The sequence below is a fragment of the Gadus morhua genome, chromosome 6 (assembly GCF_902167405.1).
Source record: "Gadus morhua chromosome 6, gadMor3.0, whole genome shotgun sequence".
NCBI lineage: Eukaryota > Metazoa > Chordata > Actinopteri > Gadiformes > Gadidae > Gadus > Gadus morhua.
In genome coordinates this window covers 14,356,310-14,384,309 of record NC_044053.1, presented here as the reverse complement: position 1 = coordinate 14,384,309, position 28,000 = coordinate 14,356,310, and the positions used below count along the sequence as shown (strand labels likewise).

General features: G+C 45.3%; 1 protein-coding gene across 2 annotated transcripts; it reads left to right on the top strand.

Moving 5' to 3' along the window:
- The first annotated feature begins 13 nt into the window (after window positions 1–13).
- slc23a2 (solute carrier family 23 member 2) lies at window positions 14–27,924 on the top strand. 2 transcript variants are annotated; one of them, XM_030358016.1, is made up of 16 exons: window positions 20–311; window positions 7,238–7,286; window positions 9,093–9,376; window positions 10,473–10,571; window positions 11,450–11,566; window positions 12,453–12,610; window positions 17,783–17,871; window positions 18,632–18,699; window positions 19,717–19,898; window positions 20,750–20,870; window positions 21,616–21,772; window positions 21,952–22,099; window positions 22,588–22,693; window positions 22,807–23,074; window positions 23,284–23,379; window positions 23,599–27,924. In XM_030358016.1, exons 2-16 carry the CDS (start codon window positions 7,238–7,240, stop codon window positions 23,886–23,888), a joined length of 2,232 nt encoding a protein of 743 aa, XP_030213876.1. In that variant the 5' UTR covers window positions 20–311; the 3' UTR covers window positions 23,889–27,924. The 2 variants fall into 2 exon arrangements, with proteins under 2 accessions (XP_030213877.1, XP_030213876.1); XM_030358017.1 differs by lacking the exon at window positions 7,238–7,286 and having other exon boundaries at window positions 14–311.
- The last annotated feature ends 76 nt before the right edge of the window (window positions 27,925–28,000 follow it).

Sequence of the window (28,000 nt, the reverse complement as noted above, 5' to 3'; positions counted from 1 at the left end):
CGTCAAGGTTTGTTTGAGCATGCGCGATAAGGATCAAGGCAACGCTGTGTCTGTATGAAAGGCGTGAGCAGTGCGACTTTAGCATCAATGTGAACGCCATTTGTCTTAAAGGAATGTTCCGATTACATCTCATATAAGAGATATTGAGAACGCGTTGCCTCCGCCAATGTTGACAGATAGTCTCTGGTATAATTAGTCGCCTACTGCCCTCCACCAAGAAGCCCTGCCAACCACAAAACCAAGGGTTACATTGACGTAACGTCGGCTGAGAGGGGAAGCAGCTACTGTCTACTACGCTGTTATACAGACAGGTGAGTTGAGAACAATGTTTAGTTATTCAGGCTTTTTTAACTGTACTCTCAAAACAGCATCGGGTGACAAGGTTTACATATTAACATCCTCCCAGGGTCAGATGAGCTAAAAGTCGTATATTGTATCATGTAACCCATCGGTTTGACCCTGGATGCTGCACAATGATATTAGGCCTTGACGAGCTTACCTAAGATGCGTATATATGTTTTTATTCTAAAACGGCACCTTATCAGAATTTAATTGTATTCTGGGGTTGAAGGGCTCAATTATCTTAGATAATCGCCAGTCACAGCGTCAGCAGATGTGGGGACATGGTGGAATTGCTTTTCACATCCGTCCACCCAATGCGTTTCGGATTTTAGGATGAATGTTTTTTTTTTTGTTACAACCGAGGGAAATGGATATGTAATACACTGAGTTGGTGTCTTATTGATTCACAAGTTTTTTTTTTTTAAATAAGTCACTATTCGTTTAGCGCAAGAGCACATTGCGACCCTCACATATGGGATGCTGCTATAATACTGATGTTCCCATCAGGTTGAAAAGCACATCTCTTATACAAGACCATGTCAAACCTTTTACTTGGATCTCAGCGGTTCAATCTGTTACATTTCCCGAACAAGGTCGGACAGTTATTGTGCGCTAATTGCCCCATAAGGTAGATCTAATAACCCCCGTTCTCATCCAGAGATACCAAGGGCCTTTGTGCTGGTGCTTTGTGGTTGTACATCAGTGTGTATCTTGTTTGGACCAGGTATAATGGGCTGGCAGTAACAGTATCGGTACCTCCCGGTATTGGCGCTGAGGAAAGGAATGTGCTAAGATGGAACCCCTCAGTGTACCAGCTTGGGGCCAACGCTGGTCCGAGCCTCCAAACGGTCCTCTGAACTGGGTCGCGCAAGTGGAATCCTGTGCCTGTTATTTTGAATTCACCATGTGACTAAGATTACACTATTCTTGGTCAAAGTATGTGTTTGTGTGTTTCTACGATAAACTGTAAATAACAACCCCTTATTTACTTTTGTTTGCCCAAAAGGAGAATAAACTGAGAGATTTTGATGAAAACTTTGTTACTGTGATAACAAAAACAGTATGCCAGACACACCAATCTCATAAGGGATTCATACTGAAGCACACAAATTGGGTTTGCACGTATTTATGGTATTTTTTTGCAGTTCAACGGGACTATAAACAGTGATTAATGTATAACAGGATGAACAGCACAATAAAAATATAGACTTAGTCATCAACCTACATGAGGAGAAAGAATGCTGAGAATAAACTTTGAACCGAATTACCATTGCAATATTATAGGTTCAAATGGGTTGGAAAATCCACCATTGCATTCATGATGAATAATAATTATACATTGAGTCTGAGTCCATGAATGACAAACATAGTGACATAATGTAATGTGTCCCTGCGGATTATGATATCTTGTCATGCTCATGTACTCTTGAGGTTGAGTGTTTGAGGCTATTTGTGATGGTAGCAGGGCACTTCATTCCTAGGTAACAGGTTGAAAGTGTGCATTGCTAGTTAGGCTTATAACCCTAGTCAAACCTATTTTCTAACTCCAACAAACTGAGTATAAATTCCCCATGATTCAAGCCTTAAAATGTCCTTTGAATGTTCCTTGATAAGACACTTTGAATGATTTGGTTGTTGACCTCTTGATAATCTATCCTGTCTACATAATAACATTTCCTAGCCTCTTGACATATACACATTCAAGAGTGACACAAACTATCACATCAGAGCTGTCTTTTAAGTCATACAGGGCCCTATTCAGTTTTAGGTGCCGGGTAAATGATCCTCAACATTATTATTATTATTATTATTATTATTATTATACAGTACATGATTGTAACACTGGTTAGACACTGGATACTTGAATGGGAGTCGAACACACTTAACTAAATGAGGTTGGTTCTATCCTTGGAACCTTTCAGTTCACCTTTTTTCCACAGGCATGGATTTGGTTCAGATAATAATTCTGGGGGATTTACAAATTGCACAGAACCACGGTAGATGACTAATGCTTTCAGCATTACTGCTACCTCCTGGAAAATACCTGTCTCCAGGCAGCCCTGCTGCCTGGGCAGCGGGCAAGACGCTCTCATAGTGTTTCATGTTGTACTTTACGGAGAACAAAGGCAAAAGAGTTTTATGTTTCTAACCTTTTACAGTCCATTCACAGCCCGCGGGTTACATGCTGTGCGTGTGGAGGCGGCTCAGGGGCTGCGTGTACAGTCCAAGGGGTCAATCATGGTAGTTCTAGAAGGATGGACAAAGCTGTGGCCTTTCTCATGAACTCCCTCTCCAGAGACATAGGGGTGGTATTGTAACCCCTTCAATAATCGTTTAGGTACATATTGTCAAGCATCATTTGTTTTTTTGCTTACAGTGTGGACATCTTAACTTACCTTTGCAATAGGTCAGTTGTCTAGATTTACGAGACATCTCCGTTGGCACTGCATAGTGGTCCATAGGTCACTCGGTAGGACTCCATAGTGATGAACTGAGTTTACAGCCTTTAAACTAAAAGTAATCTTGAAGATCTGTTTTGTCACTAGAGGCACCTGTGATGCACTACAATGTAAGCCGCTACACACACACGATTGAAGAGTGCGACCGTTGCAGTAGCTCCGCCATAACCTCTCCTACATGAAGGAGGGGGCTGTCTCCACGGACACCCAGCTCGTAACTTTCATATTACTGCAAATGCAAGGGCTTTCATCAGTGGGTTATAGATAGTGACATAACTCACATTTATTGGAATGAAAATCTTTTTAGAACTTTGAGATTCCCATTTTAATTGTCCTGTTGCACAACCCATTTCCTGGGCCCATCTGCTGGTCAACTAGACTGCATAAAAAAAAGCAGGTGAGCTTAAATTTAGTTCAGTGTTTTTATTAAAAGGTTTGTGTCTTGTGGTGTTGCAGTTGAGGACTTTTATCCAACCTGATGGTGGAGTCCTTTGACCCTAACCGAATTAAAATAAAGTATCAATCGAATGTGGAATACTGACGTTGGCCTGCCACATTTTTGTCTTCAAGCTGCAAAGCATCACATTGTGTTCACCCCATTTACTTTTGATTGAATTGTGTTTTGATTGTCTCATGGTTCTCATGCATGGGGATCTGTGGTCAAACAAATGGATGAGAACCTTGAGACTCAATCATAACAAAGTGCGGCGGCACAAATTGCTCATTGCAGCTTTAATATGGTCTTTGTTCTCAGTGTCACCTCATCCAAGATGGAATTCTTGTTATTTTTGCATGGTCCATGTGATGTTTGTGTCCCACCATGTGACACGGAAGCTCTTTGTACACATGAGTGGGTAACAGAATGCCAGAGGATATTTAGATCGATAGCATGAATGAATAAGAGCAGATGTACCGAAGATAACTGTACATGTACTTTTACAGACTCGTCACATGTATCATGATCATGGCAACATCGGGATCTGAAGAGTACGAAAATAACTCTGACATTTTCTGAATGAGTTTTTTGTGCTGGTGAAGTATTAACCTTCAGTTAGCTATTACGTTTACAGCCATCAGAGCTCTGGTCATTTTAAACACCAAATGCCACTCATTATTACTACCCCTATCTAGGTCACTCTTGCAAAGGGGTGCCTTACCTCAGTGAGGCAGCCTGAATAACTAAGGTTAGATAAGTATGATAACCCAGCCAGAAGATATTTGGTTTCTGTTTATATTTTGCACGTTCTCTCTCTCTCCCATGTTTATGTAAGATTCCTAGCACCACCGAAGACCTTCATATTTGGTTGCATTAGGTTGTCATGGGCGTAAAGATGCACCGATATCTTTGTGTTACCGATCCTTGTTGGCCAAAATGTGTATTATCCCTATGAGAGGATCGCGTGATAAGGGCCAATATTGTCAACAGTTTTCTTTGTGGCATTTTACTGTCCCATGTATTGTTTTGCTTTTTATATGAGACAGTGGTCATTTAGTCTGACGTGTAGCATGTTAGTTGACATGGCCTGGCATGTTATGGTGCACAGCATGTTAATAGGTGCATAGCTTGTAAATAGGTGCAGTAAGTAGAATTAAGTGGCGTGTAGCGCAACAGACTCACTTGCCCAACCGTGTGCCGTGTCGACGGTACACCTGACGGGCCGCCACTGGCAAACCCCGTGCGATCGCCCCACACTCGCTGCCGTCAACATACCTGCGTGCGAGGGCCCCCCCTCGCTGCCGTCGACACACCCGCCCGCGAAGGCCCCCGAGCGTGAAGGGCCCCGTCAACGAAAGCAGACGGAAGCGTAAAGCGGGGATATCTGACGATATTCGCTAGTGAAATAACAGCTTGTAAAAGAAGGGCAGGCTGGACATTGGATAATATTCCACACTATTTGATAGCTGATATTGATATTTAACAAATGTTCTCCTCATATCAACGTAATTTCCAGTGACACACAGGAGGAAATCTCCGGTGACACTTTCTCCTTGTGACACAATCTCCTTGTGACACACAATTTTCATTCTTCGCCTAAAATATGTCTTCTCTGTTTTCAAGTCACTTTCGAGATGAGAGAGTGAAAAGGGCAGAATATCAAATGTCAAACTGCATTCATCGTCACAGGTATAACTGTGCGTGAAGTAGTTTTAGCCCTTGCTTGCACTATTTGGTGACAACAAGAATTTGAGCAGGGACACTACAGCCACTGATTGGCTCTGACACTGTGCATGTGCTCTCAAGATAATGGGCTCTTATCTCCTTACCTATACCCCACTGTCAGGATCAGCAAACATCCCCTTGCAGGCTTCTCCACTGCCCATAGGCCTTCTCCCTTTCCCCCGCCTCCCACTCAGCCAACTGCTCACGTGTTGTCGGTTATACAGTGTGTTCAAATGAGTGTCCTCCCGTACCCAAACCTGTTCTCTTCACATGTAACCAAGGCCCATAACAGGGGGTGGGTCTCACTTATTTAATCTTTAATTTGCTTCTACAGTGTGCACCTCGGGTGAGCCTGGCTAACGCCTTAAGTAATGGTCTACATCAATGCAGTCTCTTAAGTAAAATACATACATTTTTTCGCACCTGTAATTTGATATAAGGGTAACGTGATCTTCAACTGCAGGAACTGGCAAAACACATTGAATGGGAGGCCGTCGCCCTAGCCTACAATAACACGCGGTGATATTTCAGGGTGCTGTCCGACCCCTTGTAACCTGGCTGAACTTCTAGTTGCGCTGCGCTGCACTTGGTGTAATTCTTTGCCAACTCGGTACAGTGGTCACAGTCAATCTTAGGATAAAAGGGTAGGATTGTCTGTGACCCCCGTATTACATAATAATACACTGGGTTTCATAAAGGAAAAATGTATGCCTCACTTATGCCACATATTATTTGGTAATAATATTCCACTTTATGTGATGAATGTTGCGTTTCTGTTTCTGCTTTTTTTTTGTTGAAAAGCAGAACAGTCATTTAAGCAATAAATGGAAACATGAAAGGGGAAATCAAATTCTCTTGTAATGCTTGTATTGTGGTGATATTAGGGTTGGATTGGTGTCCCCTATCATCCCCTAAACATTAATATTAATAACAACAAACGCCCCCTCCCCTAATGAACATTCCCCCCATAAAGGCAGCCCCCTATAAACCACAGGGATCGTAGGAAGTATAAAAGTTTGAGTCACTCACTTTCATAATGGTCAGCAGACGATATGTTCTGGATGCCCATGTGAACCTCAGTATCAGTTCTTAAAAACGACGAGCCATGTGGTCTGAGCTCGCGATAGCCTTTACCACAGTTGTATAGCTTTGTCTGGCCTTAACAACATAACGCATACAATCACACACGCGCGCACTCCAAGCCTCCTTTGAAATCCGGCACAGAACACGTGTACACGTCTTCTGTTGCCAACGGTTGCCGTGGCAACTGAGTCAGGCGTCAGTGCGGCACTGTGGGATGAGTTTCATGCAATCCCTCATTGGGCTATTGATTCTCCCTGCTCTCCTCCTCTCTTTTGCTTCCCACCTATTTGTTCCAACCATGCTGCTCTTCTTTTGTTCATCCTCTCTGGGGATCAAGAATATGGGATGCACTGAGGGGATGCCAGGTAGAATATCAGCAGCATCATCCCCTTAATGGAGAATGACTCCAAATCATATTACACGGTGTCACTCATCGAAAGACATCACTTTGATAAATAATGTCATATTGTCTTGTCAAAAGGGCATAGCAGCATTGTTTATCCTTTCCCTCTCTTGGTCTTTCTCTGTGTCTCGTATCTTCCTTCTCGTGGGGTCCATGAACCACAGCATCTCTACAGAATCCTTTTGGTGGTGATGATCAGGCGCCTGGCTGCCAGTAGTGGGCCAGCTGGGTGCGCACCGCAGAGCACAAGCTGGCTGCTGGCGGCTGGCTGGTTGACTCACGGTAGCCTGCTGTTCAGCCAGAAGGGCTTACCTGGTCCTCACATTCAGCATCAGGATTGATGGTTTGAGATCAAGGGCAATATGTTTCATTATGAATTTGTTTTGCAGGGGGCTGCGATGAGTGAAGTCGTTGTATCTATTATTTTACTTCCTGGCCCCTTGCTCTGTAACATAGGACAGAGTGAACGGGTGGGGTAATGCAAACCCTCACCGTCACACTGACTACTTATGCTGATGATCACTTATGCCTGCTAAAATAACGATTGTCACCTTCCTCCTCCTTACCCTCTTCTCTCTCTCTCTCTCTCTCTCTCTCTCTCTCTCTCTCTCTCTCTCTCTCTCTCTCTCTCTCTCTCTCTCTCTCTCTCTCTCTCTCTCTCTCTCTCTCTCTCTCTCTCTCTCTCTCTCTCTCTCTCTCACCCCTCCTTCTCTCTCTGTCTCTCTCTCTGTCCCCCACATCTCCTGCCTCCTGTTCCCTCTGTTGCTCCCCCGCTCCGCCTCCCCACAGATGCTCCCAGCCACCCACCTCGAGAGCAGCGATGGGAAGTGTCCACTAGGTATTGCAACTATCCCAACACCTAACACTGCATCAGGCAGGAAGGCTGAAGGGGGGGGGGGGGGGGGTTGGTGGGTGGGTAGAGATGCTGCAGAGAGATTATGAGTAGAGGGGCTTAGGAAATGGTCAAGAAGATAAAGGGGATTTCATAAAGCACCATGGCCGAAGACGTTCATTTGGCTTATGTCTTTCCATGGACCAAGCCCTCTATATCACAGGTTCAGTTTTGTTCCGTATTCAATAATTCATTCATTTGTGTGTAGCCTGTTTTATGCTGGCATGGAAACAACTAAACCGCTCAGGTCATTAAATCAATTATAGATATATATACTCTCATTCTCATCCTCTATTGAATATAGTACCGGGTAATATAATCAAATTAAGTGTTTCATGAAAAAGCATAACTAAATGTTATCTGCAGTATCTAAAGCGGCCTGCCTCATGGAACAAAAAGTGGATCCATTCCATTTTATTACAGACTATTATTAGAAGCATTTTTTTTTACATACTTTTTTAAATTATCTTACGTTCCCAACGGCTGTCAATAAGTCAAAAGCCCTGTCAAAAAAAAAAGGAAAATATCCTGTATCGGTGTCTCATGCAGGCCTGCAATCAGTCTGTCAAATCATTTCATTCAGCCTGATGAAATTGTTGAATGGCATACCTGTCTGTCAACCTACCGAGCAGGCTACCTGCGTGAACTCTGCCCGTGCTCCCATAGAGCACATTCTGCAGTATCGCTTAAGCTAGCAGGCTAGTCACATGTTTTGGGTCAGGGAGGCTTTGGAGGGAAGCCTGAAGAGACACAGTCCAGTGATATCCGAATCCAGCTTACTCTGGCTGGGCTCTCAAAATTCCCCATACCCTAGCTTGCAGAAGCCTGTAGATGGTAGAAATTATTAATACATTAGCTAAACTGGATATTTCTGCAACGATGCATAATGTCTGACATGAGTTGGGATTCAAGGGTTTCTCACCCATCAGGCTGGTTGGGTTTCAGCCTTGAGACAATCAAGGCTGTATTCTGTTCCCATGGACACGGGCAACACTAAGACCTTGACAAGCCCTCGTCAAAGACGGTTAAATGTAATAGCCCCCACACTATCTCATTGTCTCTGGGAAATCGGTGGAATACCTAGTGAGGTTTTGGCTAGAGATTCAATAGAATCTTAACGGTCTGCAACAGATTGGAAGTTGGAACCGGGTGTGGCGTCTAGAATGTGGTGAGGAAATTATTTTAAATTTTTCCCTGGTCATTAAAGGCATTTAATGTTATGGCAATTTAAATACCTTTTAATATCGTGGATGGCTCGAGGACAGACACACGCGTACAATGCAACATTCCTTTATCTTGCTCTGGTCCTCTCTTATCACATGTCCCACTGTCCTTCGTTCTAAATCTTCCTGACGCAGTCTTCTCTTTTTGCTCGCCCCTTCAGATGCCATCTATCTTTTCCTGCCGCTCGTTCATCTCCTCGCTCCCAATCTCTGAAACTACCCGTAGCCCTTGCATGCGTGGCTGCACATAAACCAAGCGCTCTCCACCTAGTCAATTCTCCTGCGAGTATCCCTGCCCTATTCTTATTGACCGCCATCCCTCCGATCAAAGGCTCTGCCAGCCGTGGGGAAGTGTTGACCACTGCCTCCGAACTAGTAGTCTGCGGAGGGACCTTGTCTCCTCGTTCTTTGTCTGAAGGAGCTCCAGTCTGTCACCATGACTTCACCTAGATATGTTTAGTGTGCTTTGTGCCACGGGGGCTGATCGTTGCGCCTCACGTCTACCTGTGTGTTTTCTCTCCTCCGGTAGCCGAGGCCATCCTGGACCATGTCATCGGGGTGACAGAGACGGCTTCAGTTTTCACGTCGGAGAGGGAGCAAGGTGCGCCCCGCAGACACAGCGGCGAGGAGGTGCGGAGCCAGGGGCAGGAGGAGGAGGAGGAGGAAGAAGAGGAGGAAGAGTGGCAAGACGAGAGAAGAAGGATGGGCGTGGGGAAGAATACAACCTCCAAATCTATAGAAGGAGGAGGAGATGGGAACGGGAACAAATATGAGGAGGAAACCAAACGCGGAGCGGACTTCTACCCTATTCCGGTGGGTATGCGTGTCTGGGAGCGTTCCCGCTTGTGTGAGCGGGGGAAAATTTAACGCCAACTCAACACCGTTTGCCTGCCCATGTAATTAAAGGATTAGAAGACTTGAGTAGTTTTCCCCGTGCCTATTATATCCCCTCCCGTCCCTTCTCAGTCACTCTTTGACTCCCTCTGACTCAGTGAATCCTGTGATTACTCTCGCAGCGTGCATGTAAGCAGAAAACCCGCCTGCGTGCGTCTGTGTTTTCCAGAGCCTGTCGGTGTGTGTTTGACGCAGCTGCTTCCATTCCCTCGGTTTGGACCCCTCCAGCTTGTCCCTATGGCCTCAGCCTAGCAGCGTGGGGCTGCTGCATTATTTTTTATTATTTTCCAGATGCTATTTTGATGGTCTATCCAACAAGTCATTCACTGGCTTTTTTAAGACCCTACTTTTAAAGACTGTCTAACATTAAAAACACCACAATGTCTATTCAGGGTCTTTGCCATGGGTATCACGTCCATTATAGAGACCACATCGGATGGTGTCCCTTTCTGTTTCGCTTATTTAAGCAACCGCAAATCCAACACATAAATGTGCAACAGAATAGAATAAATCAGAATGGACAAGTCTGGCCACACTCAAATAAATCCCAGGCGGGGGATATTTGAATGCAGCATGAAGCTGGGGCTGACGGGTGTCCGCTAGACATGGGATTCCTGGTCCTCAAATGTTTTGGGCCATGATTTCCTAGCCACTTTACATTAAGGTTTACCATCAGGGTCGTTGTTTTACATGTCATTTCCATGCCTTCTTATGTCATCTCTCTGGGTTCCCTGTGTTTGTGGCGAGGCCTGGAGGTAAGGCACAACCAAGAGAGGCATGACTAGTGAAGTGAGAACTTATGGGAGCCTCGTCGTAACACGTCTCTATGCAATTAGATGTGGTTGTGAAATGTTATGTTAGTTATATGTTATATATATATATATATGGGTAATGTTATATCATGTATTTGTGTGTATATATAACTATATATATATTAAAAAAAATGCTAAAAACAAAACATTTATCTTTCACAATCATTTTCCTATAATGTGTGTGTGTGTGTGTGTGTTTGTAGGTGGTGGTGAATGGGGTGAGCCAGACCAATGGAGAACAAGACACGGAGGACACAGAGCTGATGGCCGTCTACGCTAAAGAGAATCAAGGAGGAGAGAAGGTACGTCTGCGGACTAATAAACAGGGTTGCTTGTCTCAGCCAAATCGCCGGCCTGGCTTTGACCAAGACATTGATCAAGGAGTGAGTTTCAGACCCGGTGTCAGCCTCCACGTTCAGGTTTGCCCCAGCTGATCATGTTTGCCCCAGCTGATCATGTTTCCCCCTATCACCACAGCCTCTCTCTCCACCTGCCTTCTCCCTTTGGCTCTCTCTCTCCCTCTCTCTCTCGCTCTCTGTCGCTCTGTTTTATAGGATATTGGATATCAGTCCTCCAAATGGATATTATAGAATGAGCTCATTATGTTGGGAGAACATTTTTCTATCATGTACCGCATGCCGGTGCCTCGTGCCTCTTCCTTTTTTTAAAAAACCTGCATTGTCTGGTTTACATATTAGATTGTTACATTACAAGTGTTGAAACATGAGCTATGGCCTAATCCTGCCTCCAGTCATCTCTCTGTCTCCCCCCCCCCCCCCCCCCACACACACACACACTTCCCCTTCCTTACATCACATGCACCTTATTGAGTTGCCAGAATGACTTTGCATTTTAGTTTGTTTGTGCAGAGGAGCAGCAGTCAAACACACATGCATACTTTAACAAAGGGTCACAATGCCGCAGCCATGCTTTTGTCCTGCAAAGTGAACATCATCAAAAATATATGTTAACTAATAATAATACAGTATTTGTTTAATATGCGTGTCGTTAATGAGTGTGAAGTTTTAGACGTCCTGCAACATGGGGCACTGCGAATTGCAAAATGTTGAGTGGGTACATTGTTGGCAACTCTGTATAAAAATGTCTGTTCAATGATAAAACCCATGAATCAATGAGCAGTATGTCAAAGTAGAAACTTTGTGTGTGTGTGTGCCAATAGTGTTCCATGTCTGAGACGTTGGACAGTACAGACAGTGTGGACGCCAGACGGAATGACATGATCTACACCATCGAAGACTGCCCGCCGTGGTACCTGTGTGTCTTCCTCGGCCTACAGGTAAGGCAAACATGAAACCTCACAGTCACAGTGCTGGGAATGTATTGGAAAAGGCTTCCCGGGATTTCCCATCTATGTTTTCATTTGCAACGATGGAAGGGTACCTGGCAAAACTTCACATTGCGTATAATGAATCAGGAGAAAACACAAAATGTTCCTTCTTTTAATCTAATTCAATGCGACAATTCATTTTTAAGTCTGATATGGCCATTAGCAACAAGGCAAACCCATCTGTTGTACCGATGCATAATGTCAAATGTGAGTTGGAGTGGGTGGAGTGGTGGCTCCACAAGTGGAATAATGTACAATGTTGGCGTTCCGATAGACGTTTTGAAGTCCTCTATTGCTAACTTGAAAGAACATATGCTAGGCCACAAATTTCTTGTTGTGTTTTTAATGTAGCCGGAGCCATAACCCTCTCCAACATCTGTGATAAATCGTATTTGAAAGTCACTAGGAGCTTCCTATATAAAGCTTGCAATACTCTGCGACCAAGCAGAGGAGCTCCTCTGTCCCTGAGCATAGAAACATAGCTAGTTAACATAAAAGACGAAATCATGGATCTATAATGTGTATCCACCATTCAGCTATTGTTTGGGATAAGCTGTTGTTCATGATGCACCGGTGCCACAAAAAAAACTTATCCCGGGATTTCCCGGGAGAGACGCGTTTCATTCTCTGGAAAGAAAATGCTGACTTATAAGGGATGCGTCCCTACTATTGATTCAAGTTAATTCTACTGTGCATGTAAATACATGGCGAGGGGGAATGGGAGTGGATTTGGAACGTTACAGTCGAGGGATATGACCGATGAAATCTTCAGACCAGTATAACCAAAGCCTCCCTCACTCACACTAACACCCTCCTTCCTTCTTCTTCCCACCAGCACTATCTGACTTGCTTTAGCGGCACCATCGCCGTCCCCTTCCTCCTGGCTGACGCCATGTGTGTGGGCTACGACCAGTGGGCCACCAGCCAGCTGATAGGGACCATCTTCTTCTGTGTGGGGATAACCACCCTGATCCAGACCACCGTAGGATGCAGGTACGCACGTGGCCACACACTGGGTCCAGGGTCAGACCAGGGCTCCTAACTCTCTCCTCCTCCCAGTACCGTCCAGAAATAAAATCAAAGCCGTCCCGAAATGAACATCGTTGTTGATCTACAATTTCATTGGTTAAAATAATTGAAAGTGACCCTTAGCATTATAAAACTTTATGCTGAAGATTAGCGGATCAACCTTTTATTTAAATTAATCTGCAAACAAAGGCCAAGTTGGACATTAACAGTGGTCTCCATCTTCCATTTCACCCCAAAACAGAAGGTTGCTCAGATATTAAATCAAATTTGAGCACTCTGTCCTAAGGCAGAAACCGGAAGTCTGTAATACAGTCAAGAGTAAAAACCTTTAAACCTAGGCATATGAAACAGCTGTGCTCACACTGAAAGCCATAATAAATAAACACAAAATGCCATGCAGGCTGCTGTGATTCTTCTAAGTTGATCCCACTCTATTGGTTGTATGAAACGTTCATGATCCTGACTTGATTAGATTGGCCTATCTAACATTGCTTGGCTATTACTGAAGGCCCTCCACAGCAGCCTCCACTATCAGAATAAGGAATCTATCTCAGCCTAATAGAAGGGCTTTGAAGACGTCAGAGGACTTTGTCTAACCAATTTAGTTAGTTTATACAATGAAGAATTGAGAAGTGTCACTTCCACTTGGCGGATCCCAGCAGACAGATCAAAGGCATGAGCGTTTCATATTCCTCGCAGTGGCAGCGAAGGGCGAGTTCTATTTCGCGGGGATCCGCCAAGTTCTATTTCATGTTAGTTATTTTGTTGATAATGCAATGATTATAAACAAGAATAACACGAGCGACTCACATTGGGGCTTTTGTCCGAACTCCTGAGCCTTCCTACTCATTCTTGTTGATCCTTGTTGACACGGACGCAACCCGGCAACTGTCAGTTCAGCAGGCAGAGGATAAAAACACTTGTTGTTGATGTTGTGTTGTTGTCATACACGGCATTGCAGTGTTTACAGCATGGTCGATGGAAATGTTCCCATACCAAACTCTGCTTCGCACTCTTGGCTCTCTCCCCCGCTCTCTACTGTACACAGCGGGGCTCATCGTTTCATGTGATCACAATTCAGCGCATGGTTGCGAGAGGCTAGCCCTCAAAAAGTTGTTGAATGACGCCCTCTGATATGTAATGTCTCGTTAGTGCCACGTAAATCAAACCTTTCCTCGCATTAGTAACCTTCCGGACGACAATACAGTTAATCGTTTATAGTGCATATTCATTTCATTTATTTGATACCAGCGTTTTCCGGACGGACACATGTGACAAACAGCATCATAAGAAACGTCCTTGCAAGTCCATTAATATAGCTTCATTATTACACAACACCACACGTTAGCTTCATAAATCACCCCATGCTGTCCAGCAAACCCAGAGGCAACCGCCTCAATGGGCAATGAGGCGTGTCCACATGTACATGGAATGCCTCAACCTGCATACTGTATGTTGCTACACATACCTAACCTGCCTTCACCATGTCCATTGGTGTATCGACTACCAAAGCGTTACACACAGTGTGTAGGACAAAGAGTTCTCCACACTCTGCTTATGGCCTCATCCGCATGGCAAATGGTATGAAGTAATCTTGGGTCACAGCGTGTGAAACCATAGTTTTGACATCTTCAGTTTAACAACTGAATGAGATCTGGCTCTTTTTGGCTTGGGCCTGGGAAGTTGAACTCATGATTAATTGTTGGGTGTCCTTCCTTCCGTAGGCCTGTTATCTTCGGCTTCAGGCCTGTCCTGTGTGCCCCCCACAGGTTCATTCATAGTTTGTGTTTGTGTGTGTGTGTGTGTGTGTGTGTGTGTGTGTGTGTGTGTGTGTGTGTGTGTGTGTGTGTGTGTGTGTGTGTGTGTGTGTGTGTGTGTGTGTGTGTGTGTGTGTGTGTGTGTGTGTGTGTCTGCCTTCTTTTTGTCTGAGTATTAATTCTCGAAGTGAAAATCAAGGCAACTAGACAGGTGGATCAGAGGGTTGAATAGATGGTTAAATCGAGGATGTGATACAGCAAGATACAGACTTGAGTAGAATAGTCTATAGTGTAGTTGGGTGAGGAGCAGTCTCCGGACGTGCTCCTTGGCTGTCGATCCCTTTTTTCACCGTACCAAAGGTTTGGGGAGTTTTATACAAAAGAAAGAGTGATTCACATAAGAACAGAAGCAGTCTCTATCTTGAGAGATATATGGCCCTGGCAATGACCCAGACGGCCTGGGACCAGCTATTTGGTTCGTCCTTGTGGGGACATAAACAAATGGAGGATTGATGGGAATAAAACCCTGTATGAGTTGGAGAGGCACTGGCCTGTCCCCACATTAAGTGATGTGAAGACAGAGAGAAACTAAAATACAACATCATTCTACGTGTGTGTGTGTGTGTGTGTGTGTGTGTGTGTGTGTGTGTGTGTGTGTGTGTGTGTGTGTGTGTGTGTGTGTGTGTGTGTTTGGATGTGTGCGTCAAGAGGCAGCAGACGTCAGTGTGTGTGGCCCCAGAAGTGACTCAGTGTAAGCGGCCGCGAGGGCATCCGGGTCTCGTTCCCCCCCCCCCCCCCCCCTCTCTGGCGTTAATCGAATGTGAACCGGTGGTCGAGTGGTCCGTCTCCCCACGCAGCCCGGCCCACGTCAGCGTCTCAGGGGCCGGGTTAATCTCCTCTGCCCAGCGCCCTGGCCCTGAAGACCCTGCGCGTAGCCAGCGGGGAGATAAAAATAAACCTTTTGAACGATACAAGCGATAGCGATATCCTGGGAAGAGTCATCGGTCCGAAGGAGAGGATCTGCGGTTATTTCTGTGGGGCGGAGGTGAGGCAGTAGCCTTGACTGATAGCCTGAGTGGACAGTCAACAAATGCACTTCCTGTTATGACCCCGCCATCGAATAGTAAACCTTAAGAACCACAGACACATACAGAGGCTAATGTTTTCTTCGTGTGTTCCGTGATTAGATACAATTCTGGCCCTGCTGCCAGGAATAAATGTGTCCCAGCCAGCTCCGACTAAACAGAGGAGCCCAGCTCACGTCGACCTGTGGCGTCTGTACAATGGGGAAAAACATTTGAACAACATTGGCCGTCTCTGTTGATATGTCTCTGCTCTAAGGTCTGAATGGTTCAAAATGGGAATCCTCTCTCCTCCCCCCCCAAACCACCATATTTAACCTTACGCTCTGTATCCCTGGATGATGATGATGTTGATGGTGCTTGGAGATGCAAAGATGTTTGCTGAGTCACTCTCCTTTTTCCTTTCCATTTCGCCGCGTCACACACACGCATTCACAGAGTTGTTTAATTGCTGGTTGTCTAACGTCAACGTGACGCGCAGCCTGTTGTTTGCCCCCCCTGTCCTGGCCTGCCTGACACGTGATCAGAGCTGAGCCGGCAGCAGCAGAGGTCTGGATGGAGGGAGGGGGAGGGGAGGAAGGAGGAGAGGGGGGAGGTGGGGGGAGAGGAGGGGGGAGAGGAGGGAGCAGAGGAAGGGGGAGAGGAGGTGGGAGGGGGAGGGGGGAGGTAGGAGGTAGGAGCAGAGGGAGGGAGGGAGGGAGGGGGAGAGGAGGGATAAGGGGATGGAGAACCAGCCATCCATGGTTAGTGATGTGTCAACAGAGATGACGCAGCGAGGGACTTTGAGGTGTGCGTGTGTGCGAGCCCATTACGACTAAGAGCTTAGGGGACTCATATGCTGTTTATGTTTAGAGTTAAATCAACAAGTATGCAATTTACAGTCAAAATTTGTCATTGTTTTTTTTTTGTAAATCCTGTGTAACGGACAATGCTGAAATGGAATATTATATACGTTATGTTTTAGTTGGAGTCTAATCACATGAAAAAAAGGATTGTTGTGTTTTTGATACCTTAGAATGAGCTCCTTATACCTACATAGGGAGCGTGGCCTCTTCCACTGAACCCACCATGTTGTTACCCATGTTTCTACAGTAGACTACAACAGACAACAAAATCATAATCCCTATCTTACTTGTAAGCCGTGACTTATAGTTTTACAAACAAATGACAATTTCTAAATCTATCAAGTTCTCTATCAAGGACTTTATCACTTCACACTTTGCTACTTGATGCTGTGGTAGACGATGATGTCATTTTAGAAGTTCCAGGGCAGTACAGGCCACCATCCCGTCTCTTTAGTCGTTGGAAAGAAAGGCATGAAGGGGCGGGGTATTCAGATGGTTGCACTCTGCCACCTTACCAGTGGGTGCCACTCAATTCTAAACATTGCCCCTTTAAGCAGACAAACTGAACTGTGACTCTTAACTGCTGTTACAAAAGGTACGTTTCTCAGTCGACGTCATTACCTACTTCCACGTAACATGGCACCTGATTGCTGACGTATTAGGATGCAGGTGTACAGCTTATTTTCAGAGTGAGGGACTACTTTAGTAACGCTTTACTTCCTCTATTTGTCAAACATAGAAGTCCTTGTTGCCTTCTTCAGCACATCAGACTTCCTGCCCCTTGTGACAGTTCCTTTCATTTCCCCAAACTTGACTCCTTGCTTTACTGTCTTGCTGACTTCAATAGCGCACGTGAAGGGAAGTTGATGTTGGGCTGTATGGAGCAACATGTAAGAAATGGGGTTAGGGTTATTAATGGAGTTAGGCTGGTAAATAGAGATTAGTTAGTCATGGGGATTAGTCATGGAACAGAATCCCACTATTCAATAAGAATCCTGCTCTCCCCTCCCTCCTTATCTGCTGGATTGTGTTTTCTGAATAGGACAGGCAGGATTTTTGCGGGCAACTCAGACACGATTGCAGTTTCTCCTTTCAGAGTCGAGACCCTGATTAGTGCGGGAGTAAATATTGCTCCCACACAGGTTAGTGTTACAGTTAGTTATGGAGTCAGGGTTAGTAATAGGGTTAGAGTTACAGTTAAATGGTTTCTCAAGTTGAGTAACCATAACCTAGACCATTAGTGTGGGATCATTACAACATGATAATGATGGTGGCCTGTGAGACATCATCTAAAAACTGAAATATATGGCTTGACATGTTGTACTCTTCTTTGCATGGAAATTATAATTTTTATTTAATGATCATTAAATAACTAATGATATCATTCAATAACTTGAATGATAATTGGCGCAGATCCCTCATTGATAATGTATTCTTGTGGTTTCTGCCCAGGTTGCCTCTATTCCAGGCCAGTGCGTTTGCCTTCCTCGCCCCAGCCAGGGCAATTCTATCACTCGATAAATGGAAGTGCAACAATACAAGTAAATATTTTCTCTCTTTCCCTCACTGACTCTTAAATTGGATAAAGTTTGACGTCTGCAAATCAAATCTGTCGAATGCGCTGTAAGTACGACATAAGCACTGTAATTTGATTATAATTTTTAAGTAATAGCCGTAGCCATCCTTCAGCTATGAGTGAGTGAAGGTTCTGGTCGCATCTGCCTCTGTATTATGAACCAATTTTCATCTAGCTTGTCACTCACATTCGCACACCTGGCAACTCCGGCACAGGAGTGGAACGAAATCCCTCACAACGGCAGAGAAAACGGCAGATTGTCTTCCCATTATCGCTCTCTCTCTCTCTCTCTCTCTCTCTCTCTCTCTCTCTCTCTCTCTATCTCTCTCTCTCTCTCTCTCTCTCTCTCTCTCTCTCTCTCTCTCTCTCTCTCTCTCTCTCTCTCTCTCTCTCTCTCTCTCTCTCTCTCTCTCTCTCTCTCTCTCTCTCTCCTCTCTCTCTCTCTCTCTCTCTCTCTCTCTCTCTCTCTCTCTCTCTCTCTCTCTCTCTCTCTCTCTCTCTCGCCCTTGACAACTCTCAGATGTGTCCCCCAGCACCTCGTCTGTAGTGAAGCATCATCTCTACACGCTGTGGTTCTAACGTTGGTCCCTGTGCTCTGTCCTCTGAATCAGTGGTCCCTGACCTCAACTCTCAGATGTGGCCCCCAGCACCTCGTCTGTAGTGAAGCATCATCTCTACACGCTGTGGTTCTAACGTTGGTCCCTGTGCTCTGTCCTCTGAACCAGTGGTCCCTGACCTCAACAGCACGGAGCTCCTCAACACAGAACACATCTGGCATCCCAGGATACGAGAGGTAGGCCTGGGCGTGCGTTTGCACTCCGGGTGCAACATTGTGGAAGTGATTTAAAACCTCAAATTGAGTGTATTTTGTCACACGCAAGACAAAGTAAAATACATATGCGAACGGTTTCTGCACAGACGTTTTCCTCTCAGTGGGCTTTGGCAAACCTTGTTTTACTGTGGCCATCAAGAATAAGTTCTTGTTCTTCGTAGCTGAAGGGCAAAAGTATCGGACACCGGTAACTCAAGTTAACCTTTTCTTTCCCCGATTCAAATAAAAAGTAATTGGTTTTCCGAACACACTTAACCTTATCAAAGACCAAGCAATATAGCTTAATTTGTTTGGTCCCGGCCAAAAGGTTTTTTTTTAACATAACACCCCCAGATCGTTCCTTTAGCCTCCTGGAAGGCTGCCAGGGCTATAACGAGATCAGGGTTTATATGTTTTCAAGTATGTGGCTTTTAAGGGTGACCCAAACCCGCTTGAGAAAAATGAAATCTGGCGTCGTAATGGTTTTAGAAAACAAACGGATCGGGTTCCATAGAAGCAAGTGTGAGGGGCGTGTTCAAAACCCACGTCATACTGCCTTGAGCAGAGTTTGCAGCCAATGGAAATAGAAAAAAAAAGTTTACAACCGGAAGAAGCAGAATTATTGTACACAGAATTCCCCAATTTCAACAACTTTGTAAACGATGGTGGCAGTAGCTCAGGAGCGTGTTGGCTGGTCAACGCAAGGTTGCTACTTTGATCCTAGCGTCACTCCTGGCCGAGCGTCGAGGTGTCCCTTAGCAAGGCACCTAACCCAAACCTCTCCCGACGAGCTGGCTGTCCCCTTGCAGGGTTGACTGTACCGTGTGTGAACGTGTGCATGAACATTGGGTGAATGTCAGGCAATGTTGTAAAGCGTTTGGGATAGAAGCGCTATATAAATGCAGTCCATTTACCGTTTACATTGTATTCCAGCATAACAAGTGGAGAGACCCATTGTTAACTCCTTCCGGGGATAACCTCTGTGTCTTTGCGCTCCAGATCCAGGGCGCCATCATCGTGTCGTCCCTGATCGAGGTGTGCATCGGCGCTCTGGGCCTGCCCGGGGTGCTGCTGAAGTACATCGGCCCCCTGACCATCACGCCCACCGTCGCCCTCATCGGCCTGTCTGGCTTCCAGGCTGCCGGGGAGAGGGCGGGGAAACACTGGGGCATCGCTATGCTGTAAGCGGACAACGGCCCCTTAGTGCTCCTCACCGCGGCCTCCTCGGTTCCGTGCGGGAATCGGGAATCCGCATTCAGTCCCGTCGTCCTGTTGGTGTTTAGAACAAAAAGGAATAAGGCCTATTCAGAGACACTACAATCCAGTTCACCTGCGTTCTGTTATAGGTACCCGGGCTGATGTCGGGGCTGATGTTTGGGGACGGAGGGGGGAGTATTCTTCGACGAAAGTCCAAATAGGAACTGACAGCTTTCATTGTAAAGGCTTTAAAAACAGTCACCCAAGCCTTTCTCTTGTGGGAAACACAAACTGCACATTGACACCTCATTGGCCTATCAGGACGGCGTATCAGCCAGAGTTGTAGTATAAGCACCAGCTCTTCATTCGCTGATCACGCTACGGCCCTCGGGTCGCTTCTCTCCCAGAAGGGACCATCGGCTGGTCACGACCTCCAATTAGCCCTCATTCAAGGCCTTTAAGCTAATTGATTGGCTGAAATGCGTCTGGGGGCCGATTAGACGAATGCAATGAATCTGGGGGAAGGTTAGAGGGGCGGTCAGCGCTGAGTATGTATATAAACACTTGGCCACGCTCCTAGGAGATGCATTAGGGGGCATCAAGGCTTTGGTGGTTGTGCCGGGCTCTTGAATGAGAGCCAAACACACATTCACAATTTGGTTTGTGTGTGGGTTGTCAGCGTTTCCACGGCGGCACTCATTTATATTTCAGTGTTAGCGGGTCAAATGTAAAGGAGAGACAGTTCACAAATGTCCTCCGAGTGAAGTGGTGTGGAACCCGCCGGTTCTCTGTGGAACCCGCCCACTGACCCGCGTCTGGTTCTGACTCTCTGCAGGACCATCTTCCTGGTGCTGCTCTTCTCCCAGTACGCCAGGAATGTCCAGTTTCCACTGCCGATCTACAAGTTCAAGAAGGGTTGGACGGTGTACAGGCTGCAGGTCTTTAAGATGTTCCCAGTAAGTCTACACACTCGTACGCATTGTGTGTCTCCCTCTCGTCTCCTGCTCTCTGGCTGGCTAGCCGACTGACTGACTCCCTTGCTTCTCCCTTTCTTTAATTTTTGTTATGTATCTTTTATTATAAAATGGATTTATTTTTTTACTTTAATGTGCCGTGGTTAGTCATGTTGTGAATCTCTCTCCGTGAGACCTGGCCAAGAAGGCACAATTTCATAACGAGGACATGAGGGTTGCAGGCTGGGTCAGCATGAAAGGAAACACTTGCGCAACAGAAAGGCGCCAACATGCCCGCACTCTGAAAGATGAGGAAGTCATGTCCTCCCTTCTAGGAAAGATTCTCAAAATATAGCTTCCACGACAAAAATATATGCAGTATATAACTGTACATAACTGTCTAGTCATGGTACGTAGCTTTGTGAACTGGACACACGTGAACTGGGCACGCGTGAACTTCATGTGGATATGACTCATGTTGTCAGCAATACAAGTCAGCCCGATCGTGACCCCTGGTGGCGGGAAATGGAATGGTTTCATTTTTGAATTATGATATTGCTCTTCTTTATAAACGATTGTAGCTTCTTTGTTTCTGTCACATGACTTTGATGACCTTTAACCATTCGACACATTTAATTTCTCACTTCACTTATAATATCTCCTGCTACCTTTTACCATGAATACCCACACATTGGTTTACGACTTTTAGAAACAAAGCGTGAATTTTACGCGGCTCCTCTCCTCCCAGATCATCATGGCCATCCTCGTGTCATGGCTGACGTGCTTCATCTTCACGGCGACCGACGTCTTCCCGCCCGAGAAGGAGAAGTACGGCTACTACGCCCGCACAGACGCGCGCATGGGAATCCTGAGTGCTGCCCCCTGGTTCAAAATTCCCTACCCCTGTGAGTGACACTCACTCACTCACTCACTCACTCACTCACTCACTCACTCACTCACTCACTCACTCACTCACTCACCCTCCTCCGTGGCCGTCATAAATGAGACGTTGTTCTTCTTCTCAAGTCTAAAGGGTATTATGTTTAAAGCTAGGATGCTATCTGACATCCCATGACTCCCACAGTTCAATGGGGCGTTCCCACGGTAACCACGGCGGGCGTCATCGGCATGCTGAGCGCGGTGGTGGCGAGCATCATCGAGTCCATCGGGGACTACTACGCCTGCGCGCGGCTGGCCTGTGCGCCGCCACCCCCTATCCACGCCATCAACAGGTGAGGCACTTTACTCACACACTCACTCACTCACTCACTCACTCACTCACTCACTCACTCACTCACTCACTCACTCACTCACTCACTCACTCACTCACTCACTCACTCACTCACTCACTCAAAAAACCGCTTCCTGTTAATCTTCACTATAATTTCCATCCATAAAGGAAAATAAATATATTGAGTGACATATATCTGTCACAAAAATATGATTGACACTATTGGGTATGTCTTGTAATATGGGACTGTTGGACCCTTTTTTTAGAATCTGATTTGAATCATCTCAGAACCCTTGGGGAACACTTGGGTTGCTCGGGTTTCTCCAGGGGTATTTTCATGGAGGGGTAGTCCCGTGTGCTCGACTGTTAGGCCCCTTGTTAACCCCTGGGTTGCTTGGGTTGTTCCAGGGGTATTTTCATGGAGGGGTAGTCCCGTGTGCTCGACTGTTAGGCCCCTTGTTAACCCCTGGGTTGCTTGGGTTGTTCCAGGGGTATTTTCATGGAGGGGGTGTCCTGTGTGCTCGACGGTCTGTTTGGAACCGGGAACGGCTCCACCTCGTCCAGTCCCAACATCGGGGTTCTGGGGATCACCAAGGTACTTCACCAGCTGCTTCCATACTCGCTTAAAAAACAGGCTCCATTTTCTTTAGAATTAAAAAACGTTCGTATGACTACCGCCTCTAACCTGGCCTCCCTTTGGTCCTCTAGGTTGGCAGCAGACGCGTGATCCAGTACGGCGCCGCTATGATGCTGCTGCTGGGGCTTGTGGGTAAATTCAGTGCGCTCTTCGCCTCGCTGCCCGACCCAGTCCTGGGGGCGCTGTTCTGCACCCTGTTCGGGATGATCACCGCCGTGGGCCTGTCCAACCTGCAGTTCGTGGACCTCAACTCCTCCCGGAACCTCTTTGTGCTGGGCTTCTCCATCTTCTTCGGCCTGGTGCTGCCCAGCTACCTGAAGCAGAACCCGCTGGTCACCGGTGAGCACAGCGCAGAACGACGTTTCTGGCTTACATTTCTTTTCCTAAGAAAATATAAAGTCAAAGTTCATTTTGTCAATGAAACTAAGATTGCGGAAGCACGGAATCATGTTAACGTGCATGAAGCGTTTTTAGTTTGTTTTTGTCAAGACACAGGGGAGAGGAAGTAGGTCTTTTCTAATCATCTTCCTCTTTCTCGGTGTGTGTAGGCATCGTCGAGGTTGACCAGGTGTTGAATGTGCTTCTGACCACCGCTATGTTTGTCGGTGGCTCGGTGGCGTTTCTTCTCGACAACACTATACCAGGTAAGCCTTTACCAGCCTTTAGACTCTCTATCACGGTTTTCTCCCACGAGACAAGACCTTTCTATTTAGAATTCGTATCCCTGCTCTTAGTTTGGCAGTAGCAGTCGTTCGCCTCATTCACTATGCAGACAGGGGCTTCATCTAAACATATACTTTCAGGAACATGTGCTTGCTTGTGATCTTATGAGTTTATCCCCCCCCCCCCCATCACCTCCCCAGGCACGCCGGAAGAGCGAGGCATCAGGAAGCTGAAGAGGGGCACGGGCCCCAGCACCTCCGAGCTGGAGGGGATGCGATCCTACGACCTGCCGTTCGGGATGGACTTCATCCGCAGGCACGACATCTTCACCTACCTCCCCATCAGCCCCACCTTCACGGGCCACAAGTGGGGGGGGCTCCGGAGCGCCTGCCGGAGCCGGAAGGCCCACGGGGACAGCGGGAAGGGGGCCGGGAGGGAGGCCGGCAAGGCGGTGGCGGGGGGCACGGCTGCAGGGGACAGCCGGGTATAGCGACGGGACTCTGGGGGAGAGGAGGGGATCCGACGGAAGGGACGGATGGACTCGAGAGCGGAGGAGCGAGGATAAAGAAGTGCGCAACCCCCCTGTTTGTGTTTACCCTTTTGTGTGTTTTGTGAGGTGACGTTCCCTCCGTCTTCCTTTCGTCTGTCCATGCCGGTGAGGAATTACTTGAGCGCGTCGCCAGAGGCCATGGGCTCTCGGAGAAGCCGGACTGTGGCGAGACATGATTGCATGCAGAAGTAGGCCACGGAGGGGGGGTCGTCGTGCATCCAGTTAGCTGTACTTTCTTTAATGTAGAAAATCAATGCTTCAAAGCAACACCATCTCCCTCACACAATTCACGCGTACAGCGTGCCACAACCTTTCTGAGAATAATTTGTTTACCTAAAAAGGAAAGTGTGTGTGTATATATCCATATATATATATATATGCACCCTGTGTGTACCCTGTGTGTGTGTTAATGTTGGTGGTCTAGTCTAGGCTGGAACTGAAATGCTCATCATTCAGTTGCTGTACGTGTCCCGGCAGCCCAGGGGACTGGGGCGTTCTTTGCTGTCTAGAATCCAAGGGGAACTGCAGAGTTGGAGGATGGTGGGAGGTGATAATGGAATAGGTCGTCTGTTAAAACCTAGTCCCAAAAAGACAACCTTACAAGAGCAAGGTTGTCTTCATTCAGTAAAACAAACATTCAAATGGGTGTACATTTGCCAAAATACCAGCTACGTAACTAAAGTGTCTCAGTATTATCTTATGCATTATTTAATCACTTAAACCCCCTATTGTCAAACATCCCTCCCCCAAAATGGTTGTGAAGAGACGATTAGAGCTTATATATTCAGCCTCGGCATGGCGCATATAGTGCACCTTGAGTTGTGACTTAAAATGCATCGGCTTTGCAAATAGTATTAGATTAGTATTATTTCATTCACTGAGGACCTTAATTTTAGTGTTAACTTTGGCTAATGTCTGTTTTCTTATTTCTATAGACACTGGTGAGGGAAGTTTAGGATTATGCAACGACAGTGTGGTCAGGACTGCCCCAAACAGGGCCACTAGCGGATGGTTTTGTGAAATGAGAATGCAAGTTCTAGACTGGCGCAAAACGAGACTATGAAAAATTTGCTCCCAGATGCATGAGTTTACCTTGTTCGAACAGCACTTAGAATAGATATTTTTACCCTTTTACCATCAGACTGACCCCAATGGAGTTAGAATTACATTTAATACTCATTCCATGACCTCCGTTTCCTGCTGTTGTGTAGAACATCACCAGTGCACGTGACCCATTTGTTTAATGGCGTTGAGGATTCGCTGGCAGCGCACCAGCTATTGCTTTCTGCCCGCCCACACAACGTCTACGTGTCACTTTAGATGTAGACGTCATTTGGATGTCATCCAACTCTTCAATCGTAATGGCTATCATATCTGTAAATTGTACAGGGAATTGTAGTAGATTGGAATTATGATTGATTTTCCTGAGACTAATCTGTATTATTTTCCCTTCGGACCACTACTTTGGATTATTACAGTGAGGCATTGGTTGCTCCCCTCTTTATTTCTCTCTTTTTTTTTTTAAGTACTTCATGCCCCATTGTTCCGTTTTCCAATTCTCTGCCGCTAAGGTGCTCAGGTCTTTCCTTCCATCGTCATTCAGTCTAGCTTTGTTTGTTTTTTCAACACACTGTAACACCGCAACAGCTATTTGTAGTTCACTTTTCCTGATCGGTTGCTATTCTGGGCTTTTGTCCTTTTCTGTGTCCGTGCTGGCAAAATCAAGTGAGAGATAACTATATATCACTACTACTAATCGTAGGTCTTTGAACTGGAAGCCGTACGACATTACCTGGTGGATTGACACGGATGTGATGTTATTTAGAGACTTGCCTTCAATCAAGGCTTGAGTGTAACGCTACTATGTGGCAACTGCCATAGTCCCAGCAGTGGCTATAAAGAAAATGGGACATTTTTTCAAAAAAGAAATAATGAAAAGCTAAAACTGTATTGTGGAACAGCAGTCCAAGTGAGATGTTTGTCGAACCAAAATACTATAGAAATGTTCCAAACTGTCATACCAAAACAGTTTTTCAGTAATTTACAAAAAGAAAACCCTTCTGTCTCATACTAATTTATTTATTTATAAGACAATGTATAATGAAGATTTTAAAGCACATTTGGGTGCCTCTTGCACAATGTATAAAAAAATAATATTTTTAAGAATAGTTTACTGTTTTTTGCCCTGTAGAAATCTGTAATCGGCGCTTCTGCCTACAGGGGGCGCCACATTGTCCCATGTTTAGATAGTTATATTTGACTTGAGGGGCTTACAGTTGCTCTTATTTCATAGAAGCACAGAGCTGGTTAAAGGTTAGAATCACAAAATAAGCTGCTTAGTGAGGCAGTGATGTGATATAAGGCAAACACTTTTGGAATTTTGGAGCTTGAACACTCACATAACAAGTACTGTTTCTACATCCGTATCTGATTTTTTCTCTTTGGTTCTGAGAGCATGTCGACTACTGTCACACCAGATTTTTGTTCCTCTGAACTGCTGCTGCAGCGGTAGTCACACAATGTTTTGTTATCAAGTCTACTTGGACCTGAAGACGGCTAGCTTGCCAGCTAGTTGTTAAAATACAGTACGCTACCTCTGCCTATTCAGAAAGCCACCTGTTTTAAGTGTTTGCATTAACCATTTCACTCTTCCTGGATTTGGTTATCGAGTGGTGGCGTCTTTTTCAAGATGCAAACATCAAAATCATACATGCGTAATATTATTTCACTTTTGTTCTACCCGCCCATCCCATGTTTCAACACGCTTTCTATTCCTCTCTGACGTCCTGCTCTCTCCCCCCCTGATACTCGCCTGCCAGTACAGTGCAGATGTTCACATTGAGGTTCCTGCCTGCATACAGGAAATGACACCTATCGGCCACCTTTATTAAGAAAGGTATAGTCGCTCAATGCAAGTTTTCCTTAATTCGATTTTTTAACTCTATGGCCTGTTACCTTAAAAGGTTAAATTCGGTGCCTAATAGCACTTAAACCTGGCTTTTAACTTACAAAAGCCTAGGTTTTGGAAGAACCCATTGTCATATTTTCAGCGTTAAGGAGCTTGCTATCAAAAGACGACTCTTGAAAAGGTGGCCATAAGTGGTGTGACAAAATATCCCTTTCAGTTATTTTGAAGGGGCACTACCTAAAGAATATAATTAAGTCTCAAGTGTTTTATCTTTTTAGCGTTTTTTTTTTCTTTGTTTTGTATGCATAATTTTTTACGTTTTCTACAGATGTGTTTGTAAGAAATCATATACTATTAAATCATGCTGGAAAGCGCATTGTTTTGTTACATTTTTATTTCAGAGTTTAACCCTATTTGTTCTTACTTTTATCTGTGGTCTGATGAAATAATTTTGTTTGTTAGGACTTTTCCATATTGTATTTTTATAACATTACTTTATCTTCATGTTAACACAGAATGAAAAAAAGGCTGTAAGAATTTAAATGGATGTTCAAAATGTATATTGAACTGCGTGCTAATTATGTGCAGAAAATTCTGGACCAGATATTGAGTTGCAAGAAAATGTTATATTTGTTCCTAAAACTATTTAATACGATGATACAAATCCATACAGACTTTTGTCTTAATTGTCCGTATTAATTGCAATACATACGTTGTTCCATTCACACCAATGTCCATCCTTCATTTATTCTTTCCTGGTGTTTAGCCAAGATGTTTGACCATTGGCACATCCTCAAGTCTAAATAAACCTTCTCCATGATGGCCTTTACAAACTGTTAACTCCAGTACCTCACTATCGACTTACCTTCAAGAAAACCCCTCACTAGGATCCATGGTGATATACTGTAAATATATCGATGGCCTCTTTATTATTATTAAGAAAGTTTGAATTTGCCACTGATAAAAGCATAGGTGGTTACAGAATCTGAAGAAATTAGTTGTAGAACTGTCTTATTAAGGTGGACTTTTTTCTAGCAAAAAGACATCAGAATAAACGATGGAAATGTGCATGTGTTGATATAATCTAGTGTCAATCCAAATGCCTAGCCACATGATGAAGTGCACCGATGTCCATAATGACCCA